The 16,546-nt window shown below is 36.6% G+C and overlaps 2 protein-coding genes across 2 annotated transcripts; both read right to left on the minus strand.

Annotated features, from left to right (window-relative positions):
- Positions 1–5,317: 5,317 nt before the first annotated feature.
- On the minus strand, positions 5,318–6,091 carry LOC144647547 (uncharacterized). The gene has a single exon (XM_078507341.1). It carries the CDS (start codon positions 6,089–6,091, stop codon positions 5,318–5,320), a length of 774 nt encoding a protein of 257 aa, XP_078363467.1.
- Positions 6,092–9,801: 3,710 nt separating this feature from the next.
- Positions 9,802–14,264, minus strand: LOC144645491 (uncharacterized). The gene is made up of 3 exons (XM_078505085.1): positions 13,983–14,264; positions 10,797–10,888; positions 9,802–10,461 (listed from the first exon to the last, which is right to left on the minus strand). Exons 1-3 carry the CDS (start codon positions 14,141–14,143, stop codon positions 10,364–10,366), a joined length of 351 nt encoding a protein of 116 aa, XP_078361211.1. The 5' UTR covers positions 14,144–14,264; the 3' UTR covers positions 9,802–10,363.
- Positions 14,265–16,546: the final 2,282 nt, after the last annotated feature.

Below are 16,546 nucleotides of genomic sequence, written 5' to 3' on the forward strand. Positions count from 1 at the left end.
AAGAACTTGTAGTGGAATTCTTTCAATTTATTTTCTTTACAAATTCGTTTTGTCGACTTAAAAAAGTGCCCCCAATCAGTGGAGTTTAAATTCAAGTTTTTGCTCCATTTCGTTGGGCCGGTAGGAAAAGAATGGTGTACCTTATTATTTAGTAGCCAGTAGAAATCATTTGCCTTTGCTTTCTCTAAGTCAATTTCGATGTTTTCCTCTAGTTGGAACTTGGATTGATCTCCCAAATAACTTTCTTTTGGAAGTTTTCCAAAATTACGTGCCCTTGTTAGGAGCGTTTTTGGAATGGCATTTCTAACTTGATAAAATTTTAAAAAATTGGTTTTACAGTCATATTTCCTTTGGAACTGTTGAAAAGAAATTAACTGTCCGTTTTCATTTAAAAGGTCCTGAATAGATATGATTCCTTTGGAAAACCATTCTTGAAGAAAGAATGGCTTTTCTCCTATAAGGATAGCTTTGTTGTTAAAAAGAATTGTTTCCTGTCCTTGTTGGTAGTTGTACTTAGACTTTAGTTCCGAAAAAAAAAAAATGTCTTTGTAAAAGATTGGCAACTTAGGATCGAAGTATTTTGCATCGTAATTACACCTAAGGAGGAAATTTAAACCTCCAAGCTTTGTAAAAAAATAATTTGGTACTGATTTCCAATTGCGTCTTTCAGGGTTTAGTAGTCTTGAGATCCAAGCTAGTCTTAACCCCTTTATCATAAGGTCAATATCCGTCATACGGATTCCACCTCGATCATTATCCTGATAAATGCTTTCTCTTTTAATTTTGTCCTTTTTTTGGTTCCATAAGAAACTGAAAAGCTTACTTTTGATGGTGGATTGGACTTCGGTTGGAGTGTTTAAATTGGAAGCTGCATAGACTATTTGGGATAGCCCAAGAGATTTAATAATCAAAGCCTTTCCAAATAAGGTCAAGTTTCTTGCTTTCCATAAATCCAGTTTTGTTTGTAGTTTTTTGACTTTTAAATCGAAATTAAAATGTTTGTTCTTATTATCCTCATATGAGAAATATAGCCCTAGAATTTTGACAGGTTTGTTTACCCACTGTAATTGTAACGGTGTAGTCAACCATATCGCCTTAGTCTTTTTTACATTTAATTTTAAGCCTGAAATGACTCCAAAGTTATTGACTATGTTAAGAGAATTTTCTACTGAAATAATATCTGCACAAAATAAGTTAGTATCATCTGCAAATTGACTTATTTTAACTTCATTTCCAAATAAATTAATCCCATTGATTTCCGTTGTCTGGCGAAGCTTGTTAGATAATATTTCTGCGCTCAATATGAAAAGATATGGGGAAAGCGGGCAGCCTTGCCTAACCCCTCTTGTTGGTTTAATCCAATTGGTGGTAAAGCCATTATTCAATACCGTACTTTCGATATTTGTATAAAAAATTCTAATCCATCTTTTGACATTATCGCCAAAGTTGAAGAGATCTAAGGGACCAGTCATTATTTATGTAGAGGGGGGGGGGGAGAGGGAAAAAAAGAAGGGGGGGTCAAGGCTATTTCAGAGTGGCAAGAGGGGGGGCTAAAATTTTTTATAAAGAAGTTTAGGGGGGGATCAGCAGTTTGAGGTGGGTAAAACAGTTAAATAGAAGAGTGCAAACACTATAAGTGAAACAGTGACGCTAAATTGTACAATTTTATGCTATTTCTATTGTTTTCTTTTGTTTAAACTCCACTAATTATGTACAACTTTTATAGTGATTTGTATTTTACAGAAATACTGTTTGCACTCTAAACTCCATTGTTATCTCAAATTTTAGTTAAATATTAAAAGAATCCAGACCTATCTGCTTTAATATCTGGTTTGACTGAAATTATTTCTTTTTACAAAATGATTATCACTGCAATATAGCCCAAGAAGTAATAAAACATGATATAACAACAAGAAAGTAGTTCTTTTACACTTTAGGAAAATCATTGGAAAAGATTATATTTTGCATGGTTATTACATTTGTGTTCACCATGAGAGCATAATTTGTAAAAACTATCACTTTTCCAAAGTTGAGGAGTTAATAATTGAGGTATGTTTACTATACACATAACTCGTCCAAAATTTGCCCTATTGCTGGAAGAGTATCCATAGCAAAGAAGCCTTGGCTGACTAAGTGTTGATCCAGCCTTTGTGCATCAGAACAAGTGTGCAATTAAGATTGTATGTAACATGCATTTAATAATTACTTAAGGCATATAAAGAAGATATGAGGTGAGGGGGGGGGGTCATAACGTAAATATTGAATAAAGAAGGGGGGGTCACTTGCTACTTACATGGCCTGGAGGGGGGGCCTTACAGAAATTTTGACCTTTCCAACATATTTTTCCCTCCCCCCCCCCCCCTCTACATAAATAATGACTGGTCCCTAATACCTTCATTATGAATTGCCATTCTAAGATGTCAAAGGCTTTCTTAAAGTCCAGTGATACCAGAATGCCCCCTTTCTTTTCCGACATGGTGTACTCCATTACATCATTTATCAGGCGTATATTTTCTCCAATATAACGACCTTTCATGAATCCGGTTTGATCGGAGTGAACTAATTTTGGAAGTACTGATTCTATTCTTTTGGCTAACGCTTTAAATGCAATCTTATAATCAATGTTGAGTAAGGTTATAGGTCTCCAATTCTGAATGTCTAGTAGGTCAGAGTCTTCTTTAGGTATCAAAGTAATTACACCTCTTCGCTGTGAAATGAAATTATTTCTTTTTACAAAATGATTATCACTGCAATATAGCCCAAGAAGTAATAAAACATGATATAACAACAAGAAAGTAGTTCTTTTACACTTTAGGAAAATCATTGGAAAAGATTATATTTTGCATGGTTATTACATTTGTGTTCACCATGAGAGCATAATTTGTAAAAACTATCACTTTTCCAAAGTTGAGGAGTTAATAATTGAGGTATGTTTACTATACACATAACTCGTCCAAAATTTGCCCTATTGCTGGAAGAGTATCCATAGCAAAGAAGCCTTGGCTGACTAAGTGTTGATCCAGCCTTTGTGCATCAGAACAAGTGTGCAATTAAGATTGTATGTAACATGCATTTAATAATTACTTAAGGCATATAAAGAAGATATGAGGTGAGGGGGGGGGGGGGGGGTCATAACGTAAATATTGAATAAAGAAGGGGGGGTCACTTGCTACTTACATGGCCTGGAGGGGGGGCCTTACAGAAATTTTGACCTTTCCAACATATTTTTCCCTCCCCCCCCCTCTACATAAATAATGACTGGTCCCTAATACCTTCATTATGAATTGCCATTCTAAGATGTCAAAGGCTTTCTTAAAGTCCAGTGATACCAGAATGCCCCCTTTCTTTTCCGACATGGTGTACTCCATTACATCATTTATCAGGCGTATATTTTCTCCAATATAACGACCTTTCATGAATCCGGTTTGATCGGAGTGAACTAATTTTGGAAGTACTGATTCTATTCTTTTGGCTAACGCTTTAAATGCAATCTTATAATCAATGTTGAGTAAGGTTATAGGTCTCCAATTCTGAATGTCTAGTAGGTCAGAGTCTTCTTTAGGTATCAAAGTAATTACACCTCTTCGCTGTGAAATGGAGAGTTCTCCATCTTTAAAGGCTTGATTAAGGCTTTGGATCAGATCAAGTCCTATTAAGTCAAAGAAATGTTTATAGAACTCAGCGGTGAATCCGTCTTCACCTGGAGATTTATTATCTTCGAAAGATTCTAGTATCCTTTTATACTCCTCCAAGGTAAAAATCCCTTCCATTTGTTCCTGTTCTTCGTTACTAAGTTCTGGGATTTCAATTCCCCGAATAAATTCATCAAAAGCTTCTTGGGTCACAGTTGTTTTAGAGCTGTAAAGGTCCTCATAGAATTTCTCTATTTGTTGTAAGATTTTAACCTCTTCTTTTATTGTTACGTTATCGCGAGTTTGAAGTTCGGTTATTGTCTTCCTATTATAGTTTCGCTTTTCTAGATTAAAGAAATATTTAGTCGGCCGCTCTCCTTTCTCTACCCACCTGCATTTCGATCGGAAAATTGCAGCGCGCCCTTTTTCTTCGTATATTGATTGAAACTCTGTTTTAAGGTTGTCGTACTCATTTAGCGTATTCTCTATATCTGATAAATTATCGCTGTTACATATTTCATGGTCCAGCTCTTCCAGTCGCTTGGAGATTTGTACTTCCCGTTTTAAAGCAGCTCTCGCTTTTCTTTTAGCAAAAGAGATGGTGTTGTCACGAATTTCCATTTTAATTAATTCCCATACTAGTCTTTTGTCTTTCAAAGATGCATACTCCTCACGTAATCGAGGGATAAGATCGCGGATTTTAAATATATAACTGTCATCTTTCAGTAAGGTGTTATTGAACTTCCAAAATCCTGGTCCCCTTGGAGAATTGTTTGGTAATGACAAACAAAGAAAAACTGTTTTATGATCTGGTGCTATTGAATTAGTAATTCCGATGCTTTTAACATGTTTTGTCAAGTTCTTTGCAATTAAAATAAAATCCAATCTAGATTTGACGTTTAAAGCTTTGGATACATATGAATATATATTCAAATTGGGGTGATGAACTCTTTGTATATCTATTAGATCAAAAATTTCCATTGTCATAAGAAGAAGCTGACTGAAATGTGATGGTTTCCATGGTGTTCCGCCTTTTTTGTCTTTTTTTGATAGCGTGCAATTCCAGTCACCTCCAACAACAAGGTTTGTCAATTCCGATTTGTCGATAATACAATTATTAAACTCTGGATGGATTATTTGGTGCGTAAATATTACAGAATGACATTTTTAAACCATTGATATTGACTGTAATGAGAGTAATTCTTCCTGTTTTGTCACTAAATGAGCAGTCTACCCTATAATTAGTCGATGGATCTATTAATATGCAAGTGCCTTTGCTATGTCGGGACCCATGGGAAAAATACATTTTGCCTCCCCATTCGTTTTGCCAAGTTGTTTCGTCATTTAGTTCAGAATACGTTTCTTGGAGAAAATAAATACTTGCTTTCTGATCTTTTAAATATGTAAAGATGCTCCTTCTTTTAGTTTGATCGCGTATTCCCCTTACGTTTAGTGAAATTACTTTACACCTTGAATTGTTTTGCATTTGAATGTAATTGTAGAAAAAGAAATCACGCAAAAATAAAACCAAAAACAAACACTTATGAATACAAAAAGTAAACTAACGAAAAAATAAACGGAGATAAAGCTTTCGCTTCGCCTTCTCAGTCCTCTTAGAGACTTCCCTCGTGTTTAGACTATGTATATAATAAATGTAATTCAACCTGCCAGCAACGCTTATCTACTTAAGGTTCATCTAAATCATCTTCTGTATTAATTCGTAACGGCCTACCCTCAGGTGAAGTCTTGACAAAGATTTTCCCGTCTACAGTCCACACTCCTTTCAAAATTCCATCTTGCTTCATGTCGTTCGCCATTCGCACCAGGTTTCGGCGATGCGCCGTCAAATTTTCATTGACGAAGATTCGGTTCGAGGATGGTCTTGCCGTTGCCGGAGCACTTGGGAACAGCTGCGAACCGCTGATATTCTTTAGTTTAACTCGTTGCTTGTAGAGTGCCCTCTTCACCTTATGGCTTATAAATCTCACTATGATAGGATTCGACTTTTTCCGTTTAATCCTGTGACAGATGTCGATATCTTCTCGCTTCACGTCGACGTTCAAGACCTGTGCGACCTTCAAAACCGCTTCCTCGTCGTCACAAATATTTTCTGGAATACCTTCAATCTCTAGAGAGTTTTTCCTTGTGTACTGTTCTAACGCGTCCATATTTTCATAAAGATCGTCATTTTCGACTTCAAGTTCTTTGACTCGATTCTTAGTCGCTTGCAATTCGGTTTTGAGCTGTGCGTTGTACTTGAGTGCTGCGTTCAATGATTCCTTAGCAGTTTTTAGTTCCGATTCCTGTTGCTTGAAAGAGGTTTTTAATTCTGCAACTTCCCTAGAAAGGTTGTTCATTGACTTCTGGATATCTTTTAGTAATGCGTGGATGTCCGCTAGGTCTGGTTGGACGTCCTCGCGCTCCTCTGAGTCTTCAGGCTCGAAATCGGCGGACGCCATGTTAACACGTTTTGGTGTCAGTACACCAGCATGCAGAACACTGAGGATCGAAATGCACCAATCAGAGCTGTTGAAAACCAACCAATCACAGCGCAGCCGTGTGCTTTATAAGCTAGCGCACAACCAGTCGACCTTATCGCCTGATGAAGACTAGCAGTATGCAGTCGAAACGTTGCGATCTTCATCACACGTGACTACGTCGTGAGACAAACGAAATAATACTTTATTATAGTAAGTTTATTTTGCAACAAATAATAAAACGTGAAGATGTACCAAAGAAAAACTTTAACCGTTTATTGAAAGTTTGCGGTCTTCTCTTAGTAATACTAAGTCAATTTCAATCGCCGTTTTCGTTATAATCAATACTCCTCTTGTACACTTCAATGGTTGTTTTATGGGGGAGGTGTGGAATTGGCGCTTATTCGAGGTAGGGCGCTTATATTAACTTTTCCTACCAACAGGGTGGGCGCTTATGGGAGGTTTATTTCGTATTCCATTAAGTATGGAATGACCAACTGACCCCGTTAAACTTACAGCAGAGGATAAAGGTTGCCAAGCGCATTCTGGTTGATCTTTTATTTTTATTTTTTTTTCCGGTTGCAAAATATTGCGGACGAAGAAGAAGAAGAAGTAAATTTCGTTAATCATTATGCCAGGACAAACTATAATCGGAAATAAGCAGGCAACAGGAGTTGCAATATAAAAATAATTGTAAATGAAAAGACTAGTTAGTTTCGAAATTCAAAATGAAAAAAAGGTTCGCACATTTAATTTTGACCCTAATAACGCGCCATACTTATTCGAGGTTGGGCGCAAGTAAATACGATAGTCTCGGCTGCATGATAACGTTTAGCAGCAGGTGGGATGACTGTGGAGAGAGAGGGGCTGTGGGAGGAGCTTTGCTCAATCTGGAAAGCCTGTTCGCAGGTTACTACCTCTTTAACTAGCTCGACATTGTCCCATAGTTCTCTTTTCTCCTTTTTCTAGAAGATGTTTCTGGTCGTTTTGCATCAGGGATCATGAAAATCAGGGTTCTTTCCTCTTCACTAGAATTAACACCAGAGTGTAACATTCTTCACAGAAACTGAGTGACTGAAAAAAGACATTAGCCATGTCAGCTTTCATTACCTAAATCCCATAAAGAGTGATGTAGTAATAACAAAATCTGCACAGGGGCAGTTAGTGGGGGCGACGGGCAGCTTATCGGGACAACGGGTTTTTCGGGCGAAAGTTTACAACAAAGAGCGTAACAGCCCCTGGGCACTTTGTCTTACCGAACCAGTTCCAGAAGCGTTTGAACTCCTTCCTCTTGATTGGCCACAAAAATATTTTTGTGGCCAATCAGCGAGGTTGACCAGAAAAGCGACTCTGACGTCTTCTTACACGAAGTTGTTTTCCTCATAGACTCGTCGTTGTTGTTAAGCACGTCCATCGGATGATACTACGTGGGTCTCAGATAAAAAAGCAAAACAAAAACAAACAACGAGGCCTGGGAATATGTTAAATGTAGCATAGCGCAAGGAAACCAAAAGTTTTTAAAGCTATACGCGAGCACCTCTTGTTTATAAGTTTTATTTTTGTTATTTAAATATCCAACAAATTAAACAAAAACCCTTTGTTTTAACTGTCAAGCTGGCAACAAAATAAAAATAGGTGACGACAGCGATATCTTCGCTAACGCGTGGCCCGTGCAGTGAAGTACCCAGACCGTGGCAAGTTCCAGAAGTCGGGCAACGACCGAGAAAAATAATAAGAGTTGTTGTTTACTCGAATAACTATTAAAAAGCGCGCAACTAACAGTGTAGAACTGGCAGTCGTCTAAGGCTTATTTTTTTCTGAGACTCTCCATGTAATAGCATCCGATTGATGGGCAGAGCATCCACGACAAGTCTATGAGGAAAACAACTTCGTGTAAGAAGACATCAGAGTCGCTCTTCTGGTCAACCTCGCTGATTGGCCACAAAAATATTTTTGTGGCCAATCAAGAGGAAGGAGTTCAAACGCTTCTGGAACTGGTTCGGTAAGACAAAGTGCCCAGGGGCTGTTACGCTCTATGTTGTAAACTTTCGCCCGAAAATCCCGTTGTCCCGATAAGCTGCCCGTCGCCCCCACTAACTGCCCCTGGGTCTCCGAGGATGATTTATTGCGTGTTCCACGGCATGAACGAGCTAAAGAAATGCTAAACTATTTGTACGCGCTTAAATATTTTGGCTCGTGACGTTACCCACCTGGCGACGTGTATTTTAACACGTATCATAAACCGAAAATAAATGTACTTCAAAACTCTTTATGTCCATTTTTAAAAGATATTTTTTTTTTGAAATAACACTGGAAAATTTGAACCATTTACAGACTTCAATAAAGTTAGTGAAATCTCAGTAAAATGTCTACATTCTCCTTGTAAATTGCAATCTCTGTAAATGTGCACACTTACAGAGATTTTGTAAACTACATAAAATGTCCGTAGATTTCAGCACTTTTTCTTCGTTGAAATCTCATAAAATGTCTATGAAATGTTGCTACTTTTCTTGTAAATTTGGTGCAAAATTTACAGAGATTCTGTGACATATATATAAATCTCTGTAAATTAACCGTAAAATCTCCACGTTTTCTCTGTAAAAAAAGTAGGGGATAAAATCTCTGTAAAAGCGAAATTACAAAATCTCAATAGAATCTCTGAAAAAAGTGAACGAAAGTCATTGCATAAAATGTCAGTAAAATATGAACAAAATAACTACATAAAATGTATCACAAAAGTACACACAATGTCTATAAAATGTATACATTTTATTGCAATAAATCTCTGTAAAACGTCCACATTTTCTCTGTAAAATCAACATGGAAAAGCAAGAAGCGTATGTGAAATATAGCATATAATCTCAATAAAATCTCTGTAAAATCATTGCATAAAATGTCAGTGAAATGTACACAAATTAACTACACAGAATGTTCTTAAAAAGTACAGGAAATGTCTACAAAAAGGACATACTTTATTACAATAAATCTTAATAAAATGCTGACATTTTCTCTGTAAAATCAACAGGAAAAAAAAGCATTGTAATATGAACCACTCTAAAAGTTGAATACAAAATTTAACAGTTCATGTTTAAATGCCACTGGTATGGTAACATGGCAAAGAATTCATGTTGATTTCGATTTAAAACATACATCTTTGAATAAGACTTTTGCTTTGGAATACAAGCAATATTCGGGAAAAAAAGAACTCGCTTGAATGGCCTACATGTCAACTAGACGATGTTTGCTCGCTGCTTCTACATGTATGGCTAACAATGGGTAATTAAAATCTCAAGAGAAGTTAGAGCCGTGAACTTGCAGTTTTTTCAAGCGTTTCGCGAGACGAGAATCTCGTCTCGCGAGAGGGTGGTAACTTACTTTTGAGTGGTACTGTAATAACCAGTTAGCCAGAGACCAAAAGGAAAAATGTGGAGTATCCATTTTACAGAGGTGTGTCTTGCAGAGGTAGAGACTGAGTGAAGTATTTTTGTCTATTTAAGACCATGTGAACAGCCTGTAATAGGGAGATGTATGCATTATAGATGTGCTCATAAGTTCAACTGTATTGACCTAAATTATTACAGTCCAAATTCTTTTTTACAGAAACCTTTAAAATATGAACACCTCCCCAGAAGGGTACAGCTTAACTGAAAATGGCAAAATTGATATGAACTCTTCAAATTGTACCTCTGTAATGGGCACCTCCATAACATGGACACTTTTTCAAGGACTGTTGTGTACATGAAGTAGGTTGTCATTATAACAACAGTTATCCTCTTTCATAGTTACATGTACAGTGTATGTTACCATACCAGCAGTACATACATGTATGGTAAAAGTATAGGAATTTAATTCAATTACTGTAAAATAATAAAAAGTATTACTGTACATTCATTTTGTGTAACACAAATTATAACTAAATACAGTTGAATCCCTATAACTCGAACCCTCAGTAACTCGAACCTCCTGCTAACTCTAACCTTTTCTGATTTCCCTCCAGGCGATTTCTTAATAATTTTACCCTCGATAACTCAAACTCCCGATATCTTGAACCTTTTTCGATTTCCCTTGAAGGTTTGAGTTATCGGGATTCAACTGTAATTCAAACACCTACCCTACTCTACTTATGTCCAGGCTATTTACATGTATATAAATGACAGCTCATCATCATTCAGTAGCTATGACCACCTACAATTTGCTTGGTCACCTCTGTTGCATCAAAATTGAGAACTTTGTTTGTATGTTAATGCATATTTTTTACTTGTAACAACAACACTTTAAACCAGTGTAGGTGTTTGTGCCAGTGATGAAGCTGGACTCTGTTCTATCTTTAGCCAACACGTTTACAAAAAATACTGATGGTGGTAAAAAATAAAGATGGTAATTTTCAAGATCGGTGGTAAATAGTTAAGAAATTATTCAACATGACACAAGCGTGGGACAAAGAAAAACTCTGAGTCCCCGACAGGAATCGAACCCATGGCCTCCCCCAACCGGTGTCTAGGAGGCCATGGGTTCGATTCCCATCGGGGACTCAGAGTTTTTATTTGTCCCACACTCGTGTCATGTTGAATAATTTCTTCACTGGTGATGTTTTGTCAATGTTCATTCACTACTCAAGGACAGTACATGTAAAGGACATGTAATATACAAAGGTAATAAAACAAATCAAGCATTTATATATATGTACATAGTAGACAATTTGGCCTCCTGAACATGTAGCTTGATGCCTTATTTCTTTTCACTTTGCCATGTTGCAAACGTGCATGGTCATGCCCTTTTCTGTGGTGAACAGAAAAAAATACTGTTAGTTAACTGCACACAAAGGGCCAATGTTCTAAACAGAACAAGTAAGCAAAATTACACCAACAGAGTAGGTGACAATAATTATTAGACCAACAGCTAAGATAGTTGTAATGTAATTAACATTTTTAAATTTAAGTATTTACAAATAAAATATAAATATGACATAAAGTATCTGACACTAAGACACTGTTCACACACTCATTTGTATCCATACTGCCTTTGAACTGGGTACGGGTACGCCTTTGCTTTAAACAGCCCTGACAGGTGCAGGGATGTAGCTAAGAAAACACTAATCATTAACAAGCCCAGCTGGCTTTTCTGGCCTTAATGGGAGCTCTACAAGTTTACCCATTTGCAAGTCTTTGTTTTCATGTGAAACTTCAGCTGGTTTTAAGTTCTCTTTCAGCTGGTAAATTTAGCCGGCAGCCGGCCCTTAATAACATCCCTGGGATGTTGAAACAGCATTGTTTTGAAAATGCTGAGAAAGTGTTCTCAAAAATTATGGTTTCATTGGTCTGTAACAGCAAAACCGCTCTATTTTTTTAAAAAAAAGGATTGTTGTGTTTTGGTGTGAAATTGGCTGGCTCCTAAAAAGTAAATATGGCAAACCACAGAGTGTACTGCTTGCTTATACACTTGGAAAATGGTTTGATTGGTTTCCTGTGAACAGTTTAAAGCCATATAGCTTTTGATAGGTCATGCATATGTAAATCCCGGTTGATTGGAAACCGCATCTGTGTAAACAATGCCTCAATCTTATGTGCAGTTACCATAATATAAACAAATCAAAAAATGAACCAGGACATAAGGGTTGATTTGGAAGCTTGAGTAAAAACAAAGCCTCTTAAAATAATAAATAATTATTTTACTAATACAATAAGGTTTACAAAAATAAAGGAACTGTAAATGTAATATGAACAAAACAATTAAAACAGCACATTTAATCTAAAAAATATAGAGAGGATATGCTGAAATATACATGTAACATTTTTCCCTAGTAACATGCAGCACAAAACCTATAGTTGATGTTTGACAGATATTGCAATAAACAGGGAGGTGTGGTTGACTAAATTGCAGATCATGCAATCCAGGTTTGAGCTCTAGCTGGGGTAGCAGTATTCTTTTCTTGGGACAAAAACACAATATTGGGATCATAACTGAATATATGTATCTGCTATTATTAAAAACAAGCCATGCTATATTCCAATTTCTGAGTTTTGACTACCGGTAGTTAATAGGCAATAGAATTGTCAATATGAGCTCTTATAACCCACCCATTAATTTTTGAGTGCGCTCATTGGACAAAACGCATCACGTGGTACAAAATCGGACGACAGGTATCAGGGAATATACCCCGTCCGATTTGATATCCGTCGCCCGATTTTGTAGGTAGGCAAAAAAAAACAAATGAAGTCGCCTTAGTCAATTCTAACTGTTAATGAAATCACATACTTAAAAAATCACGTAAACCAATCAACTTAGATTGGTTTCAACCACAGTTAAGCCGGGTTTATAACGTAGGTTTTTTCCTATAAATTTACTGGCGATGAAGCGCTTTGTAGAAATAAATTTGAGGGTTATAAAATAAATAAACCCCTTTCTGGTTTGCTGGTATATTAGAGGATAATGCCCTTGGCTGAAAGATTGTCCTCAAAATTTCACAGTTGCCCTCGAAGCTTCGCTTCTCGGCCAACTGTTCATTTTTCAACAATCTTTCGGCCTCGGGCATTATACTCCAATATACCAGCCGCCTGAAGGGGTTTATTTACTAAATATACAATGTACTGTGTACAATATGGTGGGTGTATGCATTGACGAGAACAACCCGGCCGGGACCTCAAATATTTCATTTCTTTTGGTGTTTACAATAAAACAACAGTTCCCCTCATACTTGTTGAATATGAGTTAGTTGTAGCCAACTATCAACACATGCTTGTGGAATGACTTCTAATCAACAATTGGAATATGAAACACAATTGAAGCAAGAAGAAAGGTGTATTTTAAGAGATAAACTTCAGTAAATGCCAGGACTTGAACTCTGAGGACTCAGCCAGGGCTAGGGACTCAAGTCAGAACTATTTTTTTAGTTTTTGAACAGTGTGAAACTGTATTAAAAAGTCCTTGTTGTTATGATGTTGTAATCTTTACACTATTTATAGTAGTAGTGACCTAAACAACAAATAAAAGCTAACCAGTCCTGAGCTCGAGTCCTGGCTCAAATCCTAGCTCCTAGCTGAAGTCTTTTGTTTTATTAAAAATGCCAAAAGAATTGCAATATTTGAGCTCCCTAGTTATTTTCGTTGACGCGTATCCGCTGCCAAATTTGTGGCCAATGGTATATGAGCTCATATACTATTACCTGTTAACCAATCAAAACGCAGGAATTGCAATATACCATTGCTAGTTTTTAATAATATGGAATACTGTATCTTACGAGCCACTTGTATTTTGGCGGTATACACACAAGCCTTTAGGCGAGTGTGTATAGGAAGAAAATACAAGTGACAAGTGGGATTTTCCACAGTATACCACTAGAAAGTGTTGTGTAACTATTTTATACATGTACCATGCCGTATAGAAAATACGCTTACAAAATTTAGTTGAGATTAAGATCGCGGCACACAATGGGAAGGTTAGGTTGAATACCGTCGAATAAACAATGGCTTCCTTGTATTCTGATTGGCTGTATTTCCTATGGCATGGTATAGAAGCTCACATGCCATTGCATGTAATTGTAAACCAATCAAATCAAATCTCAGAAATTGCAACATAGGTACCCTGGCTGGTTGTTATGATTCATGTCGAAAAAAAGAAGGATAAAATCTTCTTTAATAACTTCTACAGGGAAAGATTTTTGAACTGAACTTCAATTTTCCTTATAAAAAGTCTTACATGTAAGCCTTACATTTTATCTCCTTCATACATGTGCACGAACTTTTCAAAGGGACTCACAAAATCGTAATGTATGTACGAAGACTTTATCATCACTATAATAATTTATAATAGAAAGCTCATCAAGTATCTACTACATAATCTAACAAACCAAGACTTTCTACATTTATAAACGTACCTTGAAGTCCACACGAAGCAGCAAGCATTATAAAACTGAACCAGTATGGCGAAATTTAAACATGGCGGAATACTCCACTCAGTGACACTCGATTTCACTCGACTCTGAGCAAAAGAAGCCGTCGGGAGTAGATTATCGTCAGAAATACCGATAAACGTCATGAAGCGAGCTTTAAACTAACAGAAAAGCGACTCGAGCATCGAATCTTCATGTATAAACATTTGTAAACGAATAAAAGTTCGTTATCATGATTATAAAACAAGCGCCAGAACCCTTCAAGCGTTTGCGCATGACCGTTTGGTACTCAGACCTCTTCCGTCCAATCGTCCAAATCGTTCCCAGAGCCTTCTCATTGTCCTCCGTCCGTTTGTTCGAAAGCGTATGGACGTTCGACGAAATAAATTTTTATCTTCTTTTCAGTAAAATAGGGAAAATGTACTCAACTTTCTTTGATTTAATTAGTCCTTTTGTTTTTTGGGGGAGTTTTGCGGTTTTTGTCGTCATGTGTCGTAGCCATGAAGGCTACGACAAAATGAGGGCTACGACAAAAAATACGACATAAATCATTCATACGCTTACATAAATAATCATTCACACGTTTAAATGAATCGTCCATATATACGCATATAAATCATTCATATGCTTATATAATTTTTCTTTTCCATCGATTTCTCGAATCGTGAATTTTGGACGCCTGTGATTTTATGGACATTTTATGAAGCCCTGTTTGTGGCATTTTATAGACATTTTATGAAGCCCCGTTTGTGCCAAGGCTCTGCCAATTTATGGACATTTTATTGACATTTTATGAAGCCCCGTTTGTGCCAATTTATGGACATTTTATGAACTTTTTATGGAGCCCCGTTTGTGTCAATTTATAGAGATTTTACGAAGCCCCGTTTGTGCCAATTTATGGAGATTTTATGAAGCCCCGTTTGTGCCAATTTATGGAGATTTTATGAAGCCCCGTTTGTGCCAATTTATGGAGATTTTATGAAGCCCCGTTTGTGCCAATTTATGGACATTTTACGGACATTTTATAAAGCCCCGTTTGTGTCAATTTATGGACATTTTATGAACTTTTTATGAAGCCCCGTTTGTGTCAATTTATAGAGATTTTATGAAGCCCCGTTTGTGTCAATTTATGGACATTTTATGAACTTTTTATGAAGCCCCGTTTGTGTCAATTTATAGAGATTTTATGAAGCCCCGTTTGTGCCAATTTATGGACATTTTACGGACATTTTATAAAGCCCCGTTTGTGTCAATTTATAGAGATTTTATGAAGCCCCGTTTGTGCCAATTTATATAGATTTTATAAAGACTTTTATGCGTCATTTTATATTGTGTGTAGTTCATAAACATTTCTTACGTGATTCCGGTACGTGTTTCAAACGTCAGAGTGCATGTTGATTTACCGGCTTACTTTAAAACCGTGCATTGTAAGAGAATACCAGACTGGATAACTCTTAAAACCAATCTCTTTTACCCTACTCACAGGTAAATCAGCCGGCACTACGTTCTTAGTTCTTGCAATAACAAGAAGCTGGGACCTCAAGGACGGGCATTAATTAAACGCACATCAAATTATATGGTCCGACTGCAATAGTCGAGTCTTCTAAGTTTTTTTCCCTCTTTATCCCTCTCAATATCTCTTTCTCTCTTTCGCTCTGTTTTACTGGTTTGGAGACCTTAAGATGTGAAAATTTACAGAGATTTTATGATGTTTTGCTTAGACAAATTCATTTGGTAAATTTACAGAGATTTTGTTACTTATTTTGAGAACTTATCATTTACAGACATTTTATGTGATGTTACTAAGCCCGGTAAAATCTTTGTAAATTAAGATTTACAAACATTTGTGTGAGATTTTATGAAGTCTGTAAATTTGTAGTCTTTTCGTCTTATCCTTGTTGCTAGAATTTACTAACATTTTACTAACTTTCTTTTAAATAGAAGACCGAAAAACCATATAAAATGTCTGTAAAATAAATGTACAAACATTTTGTCTTTAACATTCAAAACTACGAAGTCTGTAAATTAGAGATTTACAAACATTTTATAAAGTCTGTAAATGGGTCAAATTTTCCAGTGTAATGTGATAACGTGCGTGACGTATCACATTATGTGACCGGGAAAAAACCCCAAGGCAATTGTAAATTCTCTCTTTAGGGATAATTTCACTGACAAGGGAATAAAGAATAAAACAGGAAATGTAAAAGCAAATGACGCCTTGCAAATATGGCTTGCCTCGTTGCGTGTGTTACAATGAACTCGATTAGGGTTCCCCTCGGCGTGATTGTATTTCATTTCATATGTCTATCTGAACCCTGACTTTTTACTAAGAGGGGGGGGGGAGGGTATCATGCTAAGTATCTTGCGATTGACCTGATTCGATTGCGTCAGCGTGCGTTGACATGAACCCGTCTAGGGTCCCCCGATGAACATTCCTGCTTCTTGAAAACGTTGCGAAAACGTTGCGTTGCGAAGTTCCAAATTTGTGATTTTATGATGGGCTCCTGTTTTATGGTAATTTATAAATTACGCTATACAGAAGACTTCAT

The sequence above is a fragment of the Oculina patagonica genome, chromosome 3 (genome assembly GCF_052425735.1).
Source record: "Oculina patagonica isolate OP01 chromosome 3, crgOcupat, whole genome shotgun sequence".
Taxonomy (NCBI): domain Eukaryota; kingdom Metazoa; phylum Cnidaria; class Anthozoa; order Scleractinia; family Oculinidae; genus Oculina; species Oculina patagonica.